Source organism: Schistocerca nitens, chromosome 1 (assembly GCF_023898315.1).
Source record: "Schistocerca nitens isolate TAMUIC-IGC-003100 chromosome 1, iqSchNite1.1, whole genome shotgun sequence".
Lineage (NCBI taxonomy): Eukaryota > Metazoa > Arthropoda > Insecta > Orthoptera > Acrididae > Schistocerca > Schistocerca nitens.
The window spans coordinates 464,486,198-464,502,327 of record NC_064614.1 but is presented as its reverse complement, the minus strand read 5'-3'; the positions used below and the strand labels follow the sequence as shown (position 1 = coordinate 464,502,327).

At 43.4% G+C, this 16,130-nt stretch overlaps 1 protein-coding gene across 1 annotated transcript in view; it reads right to left on the bottom strand.

Moving 5' to 3' along the window:
• LOC126254096 (fibrillin-3-like) overlaps window positions 1–15,370 on the bottom strand; it is a 266,318-nt gene extending 250,948 nt beyond the window's left edge. The window contains exons 1-2 of the mRNA XM_049955286.1: window positions 15,345–15,370; window positions 15,090–15,159 (exon numbers count right to left, since the gene is read on the bottom strand). Coding sequence (XP_049811243.1) covers window positions 15,090–15,159; window positions 15,345–15,370 — 96 coding nt within the window. The remainder of the gene's footprint in view (window positions 1–15,089; window positions 15,160–15,344) is intronic.
• Window positions 15,371–16,130: the final 760 nt, after the last annotated feature.

Sequence of the window (16,130 nt, the reverse complement as noted above, 5' to 3'; positions counted from 1 at the left end):
AGTTTTCACTGTAATTACAAATTCTTAATTATTCATCTTTTACAAAACATTGTTAGTGAATAGTTTAAATTAAAACAACATATTAGAACATGGAAATACGGGACAAGCAACTCAAATTTCCCAGAACATTTAAGAAAAAATAATCGCAAACCTGCTACAAGAGACAAAGACATGAAAATAGTTACAATAAATGATGAAAGACACCTCCTAATCTTACAAGAAAATTGCCAAAGGCTGAAAGGAAAATACTACTAAATGGCCAAGTGAATATGACAAACTACTCACTGTTTACAATGAATGATCACATAATATACAGTATTCCCAATAAATTATGACAATTCCCGTGTCTCTTTCCCAAGTATGTGAATGTATGTGGGGGAAGTACACACACACACACACACACACACACACACAACTTAAATCAGCACACATATCGTATTGCATTGTATGGAACTGGGAACCTAGAAACGACGGAGAAGCTTCGTCTCCACCTTAGCCCTCAGTGGTTCACAATCCCACAACACGTCACAACAGTCCCCTCACTCCATGCCGCCCCACACCGGACGCAGGCTTATTGTACTGTTCGGCCCCCAGTGGACCCCCCACCCCCTCCCCCTGTCACACACCAGACGAGTGTAACCCCAGTGTTTGCGTGGTAGAGTAATTATGGTGTACGCGTACGTGGAGACAGTGTTTGCGCAGCAATCGCGACATAGTGTAACTGAGGCGGAACAAGGGGAACCAGACCGCATTCGCCGAGGCAGATGGAAAACTACCTTAAAAACCATCCACAGACTGGCCGGCACACCGGACCTCGACACTAATCCGCCGGGCGGATTCGTGCCGGGGACCCGCACACCTTTCCGCCCGGAAAGCAGTGCGTTAGATTGCAAGGTTAACCGAGCGGGCAGCACACATATAGCCACAGAAAAACAACTAATAGCAAAACCTAAGTAAGTAGGCAACACTTATAGAAACATTCTAGGCACAATAAATGTCAGTTAAAGCGCTGATAGTTGAAAACAGTGACCAAAGAAAAACTGCCGACTTTCAAGCAGTTTACCACACAAGAGAAAGCTGCTTGGCTTCAGGATGATGGGTTAGATGCTGACCTGTAAGCATCTTTCCATTTTATTCTAAAAAAAATTACAAACCTATTATCTGATTTTAAATCTATAACCGACATGTGTAAACAGTTACCTATATGTCCAAAAGAAAAAATCATGTAATATTGTAGGACACCCACTGAAGATGCCTTGTAACCAAGGCCAAACGCGTCTGGGTGCACAAGATAAACAAGAAAACTTAATGTGGAGCACGGGAAGACTTTTTTTTAACTACTGTAATTTTCTTATTGTCTTTATCTCCAGTTGGGCTTGGTAGCATATTTAATGTATTTTCGTTCAGTTACTGTGGCACACTCTTTTAACGCGATGTAACTCATCTCAGAAAGCTGTTTGTTCCTCAGAAACAGGTAATATAAATATTACGTAAAGTAGATAATCGAAAATCTTGCAGAAGCCTCTTGAGGGACTTCGGCATTCTTACATACATGAGCCAAAAGCGGGAATATAAATATTACGTCAAACTCTTGCGGGATTTCGGCATTTTTACATACGTGTGCCAATACATATCGTCACAAGTTGTGAATAACGGCTGTGAGCACTATGGGAGTTAACATCTGATGTCATCAGTCCCATAGAACTTAGAACTACTTAAACCTAACTAACCTAAGGACATCACAAACATCCATGCCCGAGGCAGGATCCAAACCTGCAACCGTAGCGGTCACGCGGTTCCAGACTGAAGCGCCTAGAACCGCTGGGCCACACCGGCCGGCTGCGAATAACGGTGAGGTAAATTTCCGCGTTCTGGTCCTAGACGGATCAACCGGACCCAACCGACCACCGCGGCGTTCTTTGTGGAAGACGTCATCGGAGGTGGTATGGAGGGAATATGGGGTCCGCTCTCCCCATTGTTGTCGGGTTTCTTGACCTTGGAACCACTATTACCAGGAATCGAACTCGGCTCCTCAATATGGCAGTCAGCCGCATTGACTACGGAAGCGGACTAATTTGTGAATAATAATAGGCTAATATTTAGCTTCCCATGAACTATTAAATTTACAGCCCAAATAGCAAAACATTAAAATAATTTCCACATAGACTATGGGTCCGTGGATGTAATTTTGTAAACCAACGAAGTCACAACCATCGACCGAACAAGGCTTGGACGCCAGATGGTACCGACCGACAGCCGTGTCATCCTCTGCTCTTAGGCATCACCGGATGCGCATGTGGTCAACACACCGCTCTCCCGGTCGTTGTCAGTTTTCGTGACCGTCCTGCTACTACTCTATCAGGCAGCTCCTCAAGTAGCCTCACAGGGGCTAAATGCACCCCGCTTGTCAAGAACACTTGACAGACCTGGACGATGACGCTAGCCAAGCACGACAGCGCTTAACTTAGGTGATCTCTCGGGAACCGGAGTTATCACAGCGGCAAGGTCATTGGCTTCGTAAATCAACGCATAAATCTTTATCAAGGCTCTCTTCAAACATCAGGCATGAAACTCTAAATCCCGAGTTATTCACGAAGAACATAACAGAGTAGCTCATTAGCCACTCTGCGTACACTGAAGCGCGAATGAAACTGGTATAGGCATGCGTATTCCAATACAGAGATGTGTAAACAGGCAGAATACGGCTCTGTGGTCTGCAACGTCTGTATAAGAAAACAAGTTCTGGCGCAGTTGTTAGATCGGTTACTGCTGCTACAATGGCAGGTTATCAAGATTTGAGTGAGTCTGAACGTGGTGCTAGTCGGCGCACGAGCGATGGAACACAACATCTCGGAGGTAGCGATGAAGTGGGGTTCTTCCCGTATGACCATTTCATGAATGTACCATGAATATCAGGAATCCGGCAAAATATGAAATCTCCAACGCCGATGTGTAAAGAAAAAGATGCTGCATGAACGGGACCAACGGCGACTGAAGAGAATCGTTAAACGTGACAGACGTGCTACCCTTCCGTAAATTGCTGCAGATTTCAATGGTGGGCCATCAACAAGTGTTAGCGTGTGAACCACTCAACGAAATATCAACGATATGGGCTTTCGGAGCCGAAGGCCCACTCGTGTACCCTTGACGACTGCACGACATAAGGCTTCACGCGTCGCCTGGGCCCGTCAATACCAACACTGGACTGCTGATGGCTGAAAACATGTTGCCTGGTCGGACGAGTCTCGTTTCAAATTGTATCCGGCGGACGGACGTGTACTGGTGTGGAGACAACCTCATGATTCCATGGAACCTGCTTGACAGCAGAGGACTGACAATCTGGTAGAGGCTCTGTAATGGTGTGGGACGGGTGCAGTTGGAGTGATAAGGGACCCCTAATACGTCTGGATACCACTCCGACAGGTAACACGCACGTAAGCATCCTGTCTGATCACCTGCGTCCATTCATGTCCATTGTCAATTGCAACACACTTGGGCAATTCCAGCAGAACAATGTAACACCCACACGTCCAGAATTGGTACAGAGTGGCTAAAGGAACACTATTCTGAATTTAAACGCTTCCGCTCACTACCAAACTCCTCAGACTTGAACATTACTGAACATATCTGGGATGCCTTGCAAGATGCTGTTCAGAAGAGATCTGCACCTTCTCGTACGCTTAAGTATTTATGGACAGCCCTGCAGGATTCATGGTGTCAATCCCCTCCAGCACCGCTTCATACATTAGTCGAGTCCACGCCACATCGTGTTCCGGCACATCTGCGTCCTCGCGGGGGCGCTACAAGATATTATTCAGGTGCACCTGTTTGTTTGGCTCTTCAGTGTATAATTTATCAGACTAATTGGAGTCGATAATGTAAATTTCGATTAACACGAATGTTCATATTACAAAGACTGTAACATTTCCAGTAGGTGGACAGCTTTTGGTGTTTTCTGACTTGAGTAATGCAACTTTGTATGAGGAAAAGAGCAAACAGTAAAGCAGGCAAGAGAAGTAGCTTCATTTTTTTGTAAACGATGTATTCGTCGTGTGACAGTGCGTATTTTTTTGAGTTATTGAAACAATAATGGTTTTCAAAATGTAGTGATATATTTTTAATGGGATTCGAAATGTCGTGAGAAGAAGAGTACAGCGATATAATGTTTGTTAATATCGGCGTTTAAACTTTTCACAAAATAATCTGAGAAACTTGCTGAAATTTAAAGCCAAGAAGGCCACAATTGGCGGTGTGAGCACCACAGTCGGTACTGTCTCATGCCAGCGTCCACAAGCAGCAGTAATTTCTCACTACACTGTTCGCATTAGGACGCAGATACACGCTCAGCTACGATTTTTCTAAACAGAGCTACCCTGATGTGCAAAACCTAAGACTAAAAAACTTTCGCATCACATCTCACAGTCAAGTTTATAGCTTGATGATACCTGAAAAAAATGGTTCAAATGGCTCTGAGCACTATGGGACTTAACATCTGTGGTCATCAGTCCCCTAGAACTTAGAACTACTTAAACGTAACTAACCTAAGGACATCACACACATCCATGCCCGAGGCAGGATTCGAACCTGCGACCGTAGCAGTCACGCGGTTCCGGACTGAGCGCCTAGAACCGCGAGACCACCGCGGCCGGCGATGATACTTGGAAGCTAGGCCTACTTAGAGATAATTACTACAGTATAGTACAGCAGGTAACTGAAACGAATGCGCAGTGAGACGAACATAAGTGACAGTTTTGTTCTAAGGCAATAAATACACTGAAGTCACCGTGTTTCATGATGCTCCCGTGGACATTGTCAAAAGCGGGACATGCTTCTTAGTAAGGTTTGTTATCACCACAGAAGGCAGTGCATGCTTTGCAACGTGCTCCCATGGTGGCCACAAGGCTGGTAGGTAGTTGTTGTGGTAGGGCGTTCCATTCCTCCTACAGTGTAACAGATAACTGGCGGATGCACTTTCGTGCACGTAGACGTATTGCAACGCACCTTCCCCACGTTGGATTTAAGGTGGGAAGACGGGAAGGCCTGTTTGTTCGCCAATTATCCTCTCGTTTCTCCTGCACATGTGCTGTTCGATGCGGTCGCTCACTGTCATCCATTAAAATGAAGTCAGGGCCGAATACACCTCTGAAATACGCTCATTGGGAAGGAGTGTAGTGTCAAAATAACGTTCCAGTGAGTGCACCTTTTTCAAAGATCTGAAGGTCAGTACGCCCATGCAACATTACGACTTCCCACACCATTACACCTGGACAACCAAAACGATCATGTTCGATAGTGTTCCTGGGTGCATTGCGTATTCCACTTCTCACCATAAGAGGGAACTGGAGTCGTTTCACCGAGCTATGTAACTTGTGACAGTGACACGTCATGTGAAAGGGATTTTCGTGTTTAAGTTTTACACAATAGTGTCTGTCCTAACTTCTAGCTTGTTCAGAAGGGTCGAGGGGAAACTGCTTCTCATTATTTGAAGGAAGCAGTGAGTCACAGATTCTGAATGTTTGTGGAAAAATCATAATTATCCAAAAATAATTTCTAATGTGTGTACGGCCTCACGCGTAAGTGAACAGCTATTTAAGCCTACCGCTCTCTCCTTGTAGGCAACTAAATAGATGTCACCTGTCAGACTTCACTATGAAAAAGGACCCGTTCTCCTGAAATAGGGTACTACTGTCTTAAACTCCGTCTTTGTCTGGATACGCTCGAACCTGCTTAAAGGTAGACAAATGTTGCCGTGCGACTGTAACTACAGGTACTAGTCGAAGTTGCCGTAAGTAAAATACACACGTCAGCGACATAAACACTTTACTTGCAATGATTTGGGGACTACTCGTTACATATAAAATAAATAGTTTTCCCTATGCTACATTGTTTCAAACTGTACGTAAGCATGTGTTCAGACAGTTTCCCATCGATATGAAGACACGTCTGCAATCGCCGTTCGATAGATGGACAGACGAGATATCAGTGAAGACTTCTGTGGTGCATGCTGCAGACATTCGACGCCAGGTATCTCAGTTGAGGCATCACACAACACTGCAGCACTTAGAACTCCCCACAGAATGAAATCAAGAGCAGTCGAATTGGAGGAGCTGACAGGCCATTTTTCTGCAGCATTCTGTCCAATCAAGGATCAGAAAATTTATCATTCAATATTTGCGTTGCAGCATCGGAAGAGTGAGCTAGACACGGCCGTTTCAGATGTACCTGACAAAGCCAGCGTTGACTTTTCTGCTGCCTAGTAGTAATGCTGCAACAGTATACACTGTCGTTTATGCAGTAAAACGTCTTCTAGAAACACGGATAGAACGTTCTCGAGAAAGTGCGCACACGTACGACTATTTCCATGTGACGTTCTGGGGATGATGTAAGGTTGCAAAATAAGGTATCTAAGATGCCGCACCATGCGTTTACGCCCCACGGCCGTTTATGTTGTACCTGACGAAGACAACATGCTTGTTATATAAAACTGAAATTATCAAAAGTTGATGATCTGGCCTAATCGGTAAAGACCACACATTTCAAAAACGTATATCATCTATCAGGCAATGCAGAACAAACTGATCATATATCAGGCATTGCAGAACAAACACAATTAGCGTCCTTCGAGTGCCTGCTGTAATGACGGATGGAAGCGGTCGAATTTATGTGGGTGTAAAAGAAGAATGACACTCATCTGGCTAAACCCACATTCCTTGGCGCCATACCTCTTGCCACCATCCGGGTTGATAGATATAATAGCCAGAAAAAACTTATCCGAGTGGTGTGTCAGCTGTAGCCATCTTCGTTGTGCCCTTCTGGCATCTAGCGAATCGGACGCCGGCTATCAGGATAGACATTTCTATACCACCGTAGAGTTCTAACACAGTTTCTTAGACATTCATCAAATACGAGTGGCTTGTCAAACTTCTCCTCATGGACTACATGTTCATGAACAAAGAACATTGAAGTACAGATGAGGTTTCGTCATACTATGAGTTTCTTGCTAGTTTTGCAGTGAAGACAAGTAAACAGTCAAAAGGCTCAGAAAATGACAGAGCCTGGCACGACAGCACCGCTTGGCGGTCTTCACGCAGCAGTAGCCGACTCTGAGGGAGTTGCTTCTCATTCTTCGTACACCTAAAGCCACAAAATAAACAAATAAAAATTATGGTACTTCTTGGATATATCTGCGAAATGTCTCAACACCAGCAAAAATAACAAATGTAATACCACCTTATCTGAAGTTTCAACAGTTTTAGAAAGCGGTTAAAAAATGTTTTGCTATACCACAGTTAAAAACCTCGTTTCGATATCTTGAACGTTTACAAAATAAAATAGGTGTTAACGCAGACTTATCAGAAGCAGTCTGCAACAGCTGCTTTCTACCTCTTGGCAGCATAATTTAATTATTTTCATTTCCCTTAAGGCTCTCCCCCGTGATAAGTTTTACGGAACAAAATGTATGAATAGGGCCGGCCGGTGTGACCGAGCGGTTCTAGGCGCTTCAGTCTGGAACCGCGAGACTCCTACGGTCGCAGCTTCGAATCCTGCCTTGGGCATGGATGTGTGTGATGTCCTTAGGTTAGTTAGGTTCAAGTAGTTCTAAGTTCTAGGGGATTGATGACCTCATATGTTAAGTCCCATAGTGCTCAGAGCCATTTGAACCATTTTTTTGTGTGTGGATAGGTGGGAGCGGGGGGGGGGGGGGGGTTTGGGGGAAGAGACCAGACAGAGAGGTCATCGGTTTCATTGGATTATAGAGGGACGTGGAAGAAATTCGGCCGTGCCCTCTCAAAGAAACCATTGCAGCATTTCCCTGGAGCGATTTAGGGAAATCACAGAAAACCCAAATCAGGATGGCCGGACGCGGGATTGAACCGTCGTCCTCCCGAATGCGAGGAAATATGTGAATAAATGCATGATTCAGAGACCACCGTGTCTCGTCACCCATGATGATTTTTTTTAAAGAAAAGAACCGACCGTGTTTTGAATTTCAATCAGGTCGCGGCAGCAGTCCAGGCGTTATCTTCTTTTTTCCTGGTTCAAAAATGGTTCAAATGGCTCTGAGCACTATGGGACTCAACATCTTAGGTCATAAGTCCCCTAGAACTTAGAACTACTTAAACCTAACTAACCTAAGGACATCACACACACCCATGCCCGAGGCAGGATTCGAACCTGCGACCGTAGCAGTCCCGCGGGTCCGGACTGCAGCGCCAGAACCGCTAGACCACCGCGGCCGGCTTTTTTCCTGGAGTCGAGGTGTATGACACATGATTTTTACCTACTTTTTATTTAGCAATGTTGCTCCACTGTGATGTGCGACACAATCATGTTGACACACTACGGCCACACGTCCACTATTTAACACTGCCTGCTGCCAACTGACTGGTCTAATGCATATCTGTGGTTTTCAGATGTCCCCATCATAGTTACCGTACCGGCCTCCCCTATACGCCAGGAACAGAATCACTCTCAGAACTTTACGGACCAACTGAATGAGAACAGAGCAAGATAAAAACATTTCCAGAGTTTTCAGACTATGACTGCATACATCCCGCTCATCAAGCCTTACCATTTAGATCATACAAGATAGGTTCAGGAAATGGTTCAAATGGCTCTGAGCACTATGGGACTTAACATCTGTGGTCATCAGTCCCCTAGAACTTAGAACTACTTAAACCGAACTAACCTAAAGACATCACACACATCCATGGCCGAGGTAGGATTCGAACCTGCGACCGTAGCAGTCGCGCGGTTCCGAACTGAGCGCCTAGAACCGCGAGACCACCGCGGCCGGCAAGATAGGTTGTCATGATGGATGGATGTTGTTGAAACTGGTGCTATGGAAGAAAATTAACGAAAGAGTTGAGAGATGTGATTCCTTGGTTACATTACTATTTAAAACTGTTATAAATTAACATTAGTACACTGCATAAGAAATGAAGAGTTAACTTTTTCGAAACTTAGTCGTTTTCTCCTGTCGTGACGCTGTAGTTCGAAATTTGGTTCGAAGGCTCCCACGGCATAGAAGGTCATATTAGGTAAGATAGTTTAATGATTTCACGTTGGCACAATATTTCACCATAATTCCACCCAACGGCACTGTGGACACGTCACATGACGGGACTGTTATCACACCTCTCGTTACTCACGCCTCACCCCTTTTCTTGACGCCCCTGTGGCCGAGGTCATAACAGTGACCAGCAGCGTTGGAATTACCCGGTTCTCTTATGGACAGCCGATAAAAACATTTCTCACACACTGATTCTCTGATTCGATACGAAAAGGCCTCAGGAGTTGTCAAAGAGGGCGAGAATGAATCCATCCCTTGTCTTGGGAGTTTAGTTTCACACATTTCGCAGTCAGTTTGCAGCGCAACGAGCAATAGGAAGACGTTCTTAACAATATTCGACACTGCTGACATTCCCCCGGATGGTTCAGCCGTTCTCTCAGAACATAATAAGGCTATAAAAACATTGAACGCGACCCTACCTCTGTCGAATGTAGTGGTACCTCAATTTTTACTCTTATAGTGTGTGGAGTCACCTAGTGTCGTTCGAAACCACTCGACGAAATTGGAATGTGATCTGAAGCAGAAAAGGGTGTTTATGCTTTTCCTCCTCTCCTTCTACGTGCCCCGGTGCCACTTGCGCACAGGGGGCGGAGGGGGGGGGGGGGGAGGGTGACATTGACATGTATGTGAATGAAATGGCACAGGGTCCCACTTAGGCCCCCCAGTGTGGCAACATTCTCGGTGCCACCTGCACACCTTCGGTGGGCACGTTAGAAATATCCCTGTACGGAGACACCAGTGTGATAGGCATATCTTCCCACACTCCTTGGCTGTCAGTACGCCGCTGCATTAGCACCGGGGGCCATATTTGAGGGTGTTAGAAGACCTATTCCACCAGCACCTAGTCATCGGTGACTGTGTCTCTCAGTACAGGGGCAAATTTTAAGGTGCTCATTAAAGATGTGTGGGTGTAGCAAAACTGCGGGAGGCAGGAGGAGGGGTTTAGTGGGACGCTTTGTGGTATTATTGACGTATGTGTCAATGTCATACGTCTCCATGCTTACGCCACAGGGAGTCTCGAAGAAAGAGTGATGAAAAAGAATAACATTCCATTTCCTCCTCAGGTCCCGTTCAAGGTTTAGTCGAATGGCTTTGAGCGGACCCTAGTGGTTCCACCCTGTGTGCCAGAATACAATTTGTTGTCCCGCTACACGCGAAGGGGATGAGATCACGTTCAATGCAGTTGTAGCCCGTCTGTGTCCTTAGAGAAGGGTTAAACCTTACGGGGGTTGTCAGCAGTGTCGAAGGAAAATAGTCCTGTTGCACAACGTGCTGCAAACTATCGTTGTCGACTGCGAAACGTGTGAAACTAAACGTGCAGGAAAAGGGGTGATTTTACTCACGCCCTTTCTGACCCCTCCTGGTGCCTTTCCATGTCGATTCTGAGCGGCAGTATCTACAAAATGTTTTCGTCAGCCACTCATACACAACCGCGACATTTCGACGCTGCACACCGCTTTTCTGACATCCATCGCATAGGAGTCAGGAGAAGGGGTGAGGAGTAGGTAATGGAGCGTGTGACTGACGTCCTTCCCACCGTGTGACACGTCCACGGAGGCGTTAGGTAGAATAGTGGTGAAATATGGTGCCATTTTACACCATTATTCCACCTTCCACCTCACAAGAACATCTGAGCTCTGACCATATTTTTTTCTTTGCTCGTGTCGACACCTTGCTCTCTGAAGCGTAGCCGTTCCCGAGTGTGACGTCGCAGAGCACCATGCTTTTGCAGCATTACGCAGGGAGGTTGTGAGTCCCTTCGAGCCAAATTTCCAAGTTCAGCGTCGTAATGAGAGAAAATGACTACGGTTCAAAAAAGTGGCCCTTTAATTTTGTTGCACAAGTGTAGTTGCTTATCATTAACGTAATAAGTAAAGTAGTTATCGGAGCGGTAGCCATTTTCCGCAGCAGCTGTGCGTAATCTGCAGTAGATTATAAGCAAAACGCCTTATGAATGTTCCATATTAATTTTCAATTTTATTTATGCTCCTGGGTGCACCATTTTAACATGGCATCTTCAGTGCGTGTTCTGGAATGTTACATATTTTTGCCGTTGTCACACATTGATTATAGATTTAAAAACTGTTCATAGAAGTTTCTTGTAATAAAATGGAAATGTGCTTAACGTAATGCGTCCAATTCATTAGTTGAATAATAATGCAGCTTTCCCTGTTGTGGAAAATTTGTTGAAAGCCTCTCCGTTTTCAGATAGCAACTCTGCTTTAGTAATCTGGTGTTTGAAGTACAATTTTTCGTGTTTAAAGAGTTATTTGTCTTTGTAAGTGTTGAAAACTTTCCCAGTTTTTGTTTTCGCTTGTTTTTTGACTGACTGTATGCGTGTTGAAGAACGTGTGTGTGTGTGTGTGTGTGTGTGTGTGTGTGTTAGAGTATACATGTTGTTATTTATTTATTTATATTTTTAGTTGTTTTTATTTAGAACTACATAAACTTAACTAACCTAAGGACATCACACACGTCCATGCCTGAGGCAGGATTCGAACCTGCGACCGTAGCGGTCGCGTGGTTCCAGATCGTAACGCCTAGAACCGCTCGGCCACTCCGGCCGGCAACTGGATTTGTGATCATCTGTTGGGATGCTTATGTATTAGTCATATTTACTTGATCAATCAGTAGTATTCTCTTTCGTGCTCCTGTTTTGTGTATATGATAATTTTCTTGTAAATTTAGCAGATGCCTTTCATTAGTTATCTATTTCCCTTACTTTCTCTCTTATTTTTGGCTTCTGATCTATATCCCTTGCATGATCTGAAAGTCTCAGTGGCTTTTTCAATGTTTCTAAGCTCTGGTATGTTCAGTGTATTGAGTGTCGAATGTTCTGCCCGTTTTCCTACATACCTTTCATCACTTGTATTGCATAGTAGTTGTCTGTTCTTTTGTTATTTTTGGTTTGGTATGGATGCTATTTTTGTGTCTTGTCTTTCCAAAGTGTTTGTTATGAAATGTTTGTTTATGTTTATACGCCATTCAGTCTTCTTCTGCTTTTTCCTTATAAGTGTTAGTCCTCTTAACCTATTACGGTCTTATCGAGAAGTACTCGTGCAATTTTTTCGTTGGAAAACCTAGCGATCTTACATGATAGGGTGGTAGTATGACATGGATTTTCGGATTATATTTGAGCTCATTGGTTGTAGGTGTTTTCTCTAGTTGTTTTGGTAATTCCGTATATAATGTGTGACTCATTCCATTGCAATGTCTTTCAGTAAAGCATTCTCTTTGCTATCCCAATTACTGTAACTAGCTGATTGTTTCAGAACTTCATTCCACAGGCTGTTAGTCTTTTCCCATCTTTGTCGTTTATCGGCCAGGCTTTGCTGGTAAATCACACCACAGACCTTACTGAGGACTTACAAAAGTGCTTCTGGCGTGCTTCTAGAATAGGGAAGGTTTCATTACATTATTAATGGCTCATTGTTTTTTATATACCTGGTGCCATTTCCAAATAGGTCTGTTTCTCTTCCCAAAGGATAGTTAACAGCCTAAGAATGTGAACTTTTTCACTCATTCCAGAGTTTTGTTATTCAAATAGATGTTATTTTTCATTGATATTTTCTACAGAAGTATTTGTTTTTTTTTTCGGTATTTATGTGCATGCTGTATTTCTCGGGTGTAATCTATGCAACGTGCATAGAGGGCGCTGGTACTCGACGCCGTCTAAGATTGGTCTTCGATGACGTTATGGCCCCCGCTGGCTCCTGCGCTGCTCTAGAAAGCCAATATATAAATTGGCGAGCTTCTCAGCGACGCGACAATAGCACCTGAAGATGGCGGGCAGCTGTCTCGCTGAAACATTGTGCGGTTATTACAGTATTATCCGGCGAAATTCCCGGGAACCTATCGAGCAGATGCAGTGCCGGGAAAGCCTCAAACAGCACATCTAGATTTCTGTTTCTGTTGATTTGGATGTAGCCGTGTAGCTTCTGTCGCCACTCTTCGTATAAATAACAAAGAAGAGTGGCCAAAGGTCCTGTCGTATCCCCACATGGATTCACACTCATATTTTCTGTAAGTTGGTTGGGAACATTATCATCCGCCAGGGTCTATAATAATTTATTTCCCTTGATTCTTCAAAATCATTTTTGATCTCAAAGATTCCAGATTGTAGATAAAATTCTTTGTTTTTCTATTACCAATTTCAATGAAAAAGAGGAGTCATGGCATCATCTTTTCGAAAGCGATTTTGCTCTTTACTCATGAGGATTCATAGTGTTTGTACAATTTAGTTTCGACGAAATTGGCAAAAATTTGTTACGCTGCTAAGAATGGCTTAGTCCATCTTTCAGGAATATCATCTCCTGTGTAGATCATATTTTAGAAGTTCATGAAAGTGTCTGTAAGTGACTTGCTTGCATATTTAAGCAGTTCTTGACTGAATGAAGCTTCAAGACCTTTATAGTTTTTTAATTTGTTTAATATTTCTTTAAGTTGACAGTTAAAAATGGTTTCTTGTAGAGTAGCTCCCTAAGACTCCCAGATGTTTGACATCACAAATTCCGGTTTACTGCAATTTTTTGTCTCATGTTTAGCTTTTTATTAATTTTGAAGTCTGTGGTTGAGGTCTGTAAATATCATGTTCCAAACAGGTCACAAATTCTCCCTACTCTGTGTTTCGTATTGCTATTGTACTATGATATTCTACTTTACATTCCTGTTTCCGTGTTCACAGATATTTCACAGACGCCTCTCTTTTGTCCTTTATAGCCTTTTCATTATCGTCATCATCTTATTTCCTCAGTGCTTTCTTCCTATGCCTCTTCAGTTTTCTGCCAAGCCTCTGACTGGCATTTCTCTTAGAATGTGCCGGAGAGCCTCCCATTCTTTCTTTGCTCTCTCATTTTATAAATGATATTTTTATTAGTTCGTCAAGACGTTTTTGATATAACCAAAATACGCTGAAGCCATTCAGAAGGATTGAATGGAAGGCCAGATCTTTACTCATAGGCAGTTTCGTGTACTTCTTGTTATGCCGTCTTGGTTTCATTCGCATGGGGATTTCTAGAACGTAGTGATCAGATTCTGTCGTAGGACCTCGTAACACTTTTGCATCCAGTATCGCACTATACGCTTTGTTACTACAGAGTAAGCCGGCCGCTGTGGCCGAGCTGTTATAGGCGCTTCAGTCTGGAACCGCGCTGCTGCTACGGTCGCAGGTTCGAATCCTGCCTCGGGCATGGATGTGTGTAATGTCCTTAGGTTATTTAGGTTTAAGTAGTTCTAAGTCTAGGGGGACTGATGAGCTCAGATGTTAAGTCCCATAGTGCTCAGAGCCATTTGAGCTATTTGAACTACAGAGTACATTCTGTTACTGATCTGAGGTCTCTGGCTTTCCTACTGAATTTGTGGCTCGGTTTATGTTTGAAAATTGTGTTGATAATTCTGAGTTAGTTATATCCAGCAAAATCAATTAACTTGTAACCGGTACTACTACATGTTTCGCATTAACGCCTACATACCGTTCAGCTTTGGCTTCGCCTAGACGAGCGTTAAAGTCCCCTATTACTATTCTCCCATCAGACTTGTTGATTTTGCTAATGATCTACTGTAACTTACAAGAAAATTTGTCATCGTTTTGTGTCTCCCCTTGATCTGGAGGCGTTTTGTTCTGTTATCGTTCGTGGTTGCGTGAGTGTATTGTGTTTATTGACTGGATTTTTGTTCAATATTTTTGTTGAATTTTGTGACTAGAATGCAATTGTATGCACTCTCTGTTGCGATTTGTGTGATACAGTTGTCTGTGCTGAGTGCTACTGCATTGCCTACGAATCATGTGCTGCTTGTTTCTACGAGAGTGGGTGAGTTGAAGTCTGACGTATAACTGTGTCACATGTTCTAGGCTTATAGTAAATTTCAAAGTTATACTGCTCGTTTCGTTTCTTAATTGTTATATCTGAGAACTTTATTTAGATATCATATTCGTTTTCCATTGTGAGTCTTATCTTTTATTTATAATTCCACAGATTAGTGATAATTAATAAAAAGAAATAGCGTTACTACATACCGTCGTGGTCGGGGCGGCGGTGGAGGCGGTGGCGGTGGTTGGGAAGATGCCGTCACCTCTCGAGGCGCGCCTGAAAGCACAGAAATACTGACTGTTACTTCATGTTAATGAGACCTAGTGTTACCCAGTGTCACGCATTTAACTGTCACTGTAAGCTTCAACAGATAACTAGAAGATGAATACAGTAATAAAGTCATCAGTTCACACTGAAATAGGAAAGTAAAAGAAAGTTTATTTGTCGTTTATTTTGCTTACCCTTCATTTTTTCCACCTACCGACATCCTTCGCAAAGGAATTTCCTCATATTTGTAAGGGTCGAATTAAGTTCTTAATTAAGAAACCAATACACAGCAGCGCTACATATTTGTTTTAGCAACAAATACCCATGACTCGTAGTGTGAACTAATTCAAGCAGTACAACATTTCGGATACTAAGTGACATTCAGAGGAAATTGGCGCACTCCGTAATATCTGCGAATTAGAATTGAACAGATGACGATTCTATCTAGTGGACCACGAATAAAAATTTATATTTTGGATGTTTTGACATTCAAAGCACCAAGAAACTTTTTAGATTTAGAAAAGGTATGCAGTTCGTGTGTTAGTGTTTTAAAGGTACACTTCAGTACTGTGCCAGGCGATTTGGTATCTTTCATTGATTTTATCCTCTTTACTACGTGATATAAATGTGTTACACAAGCATTGTACCTTTCGATCATGTTATTATGTCTTCTTTTGTTTATGTAGCAAGCACACACATGAAACACAATAACAACACATACTGCCACTGACGATATGTCATTATGAAGGCGAACCGTATCTGGTAAAACGACCATTGTATTTAAGGCACCAGGTAAAAAGAAAATGCCTTTACTCAGATGCATATTAAAGGACATTGCCCAAATATCATTAATACACTCCTGGAAATGGAAAAAAGAACACATTGACACCGGTGTGTCAGACCCACCATACTTGCTCCGGACACTGCGAGAGGGCTGTACAAGCAATGATCACACGCACGGCACAGCGGACACACCAGGA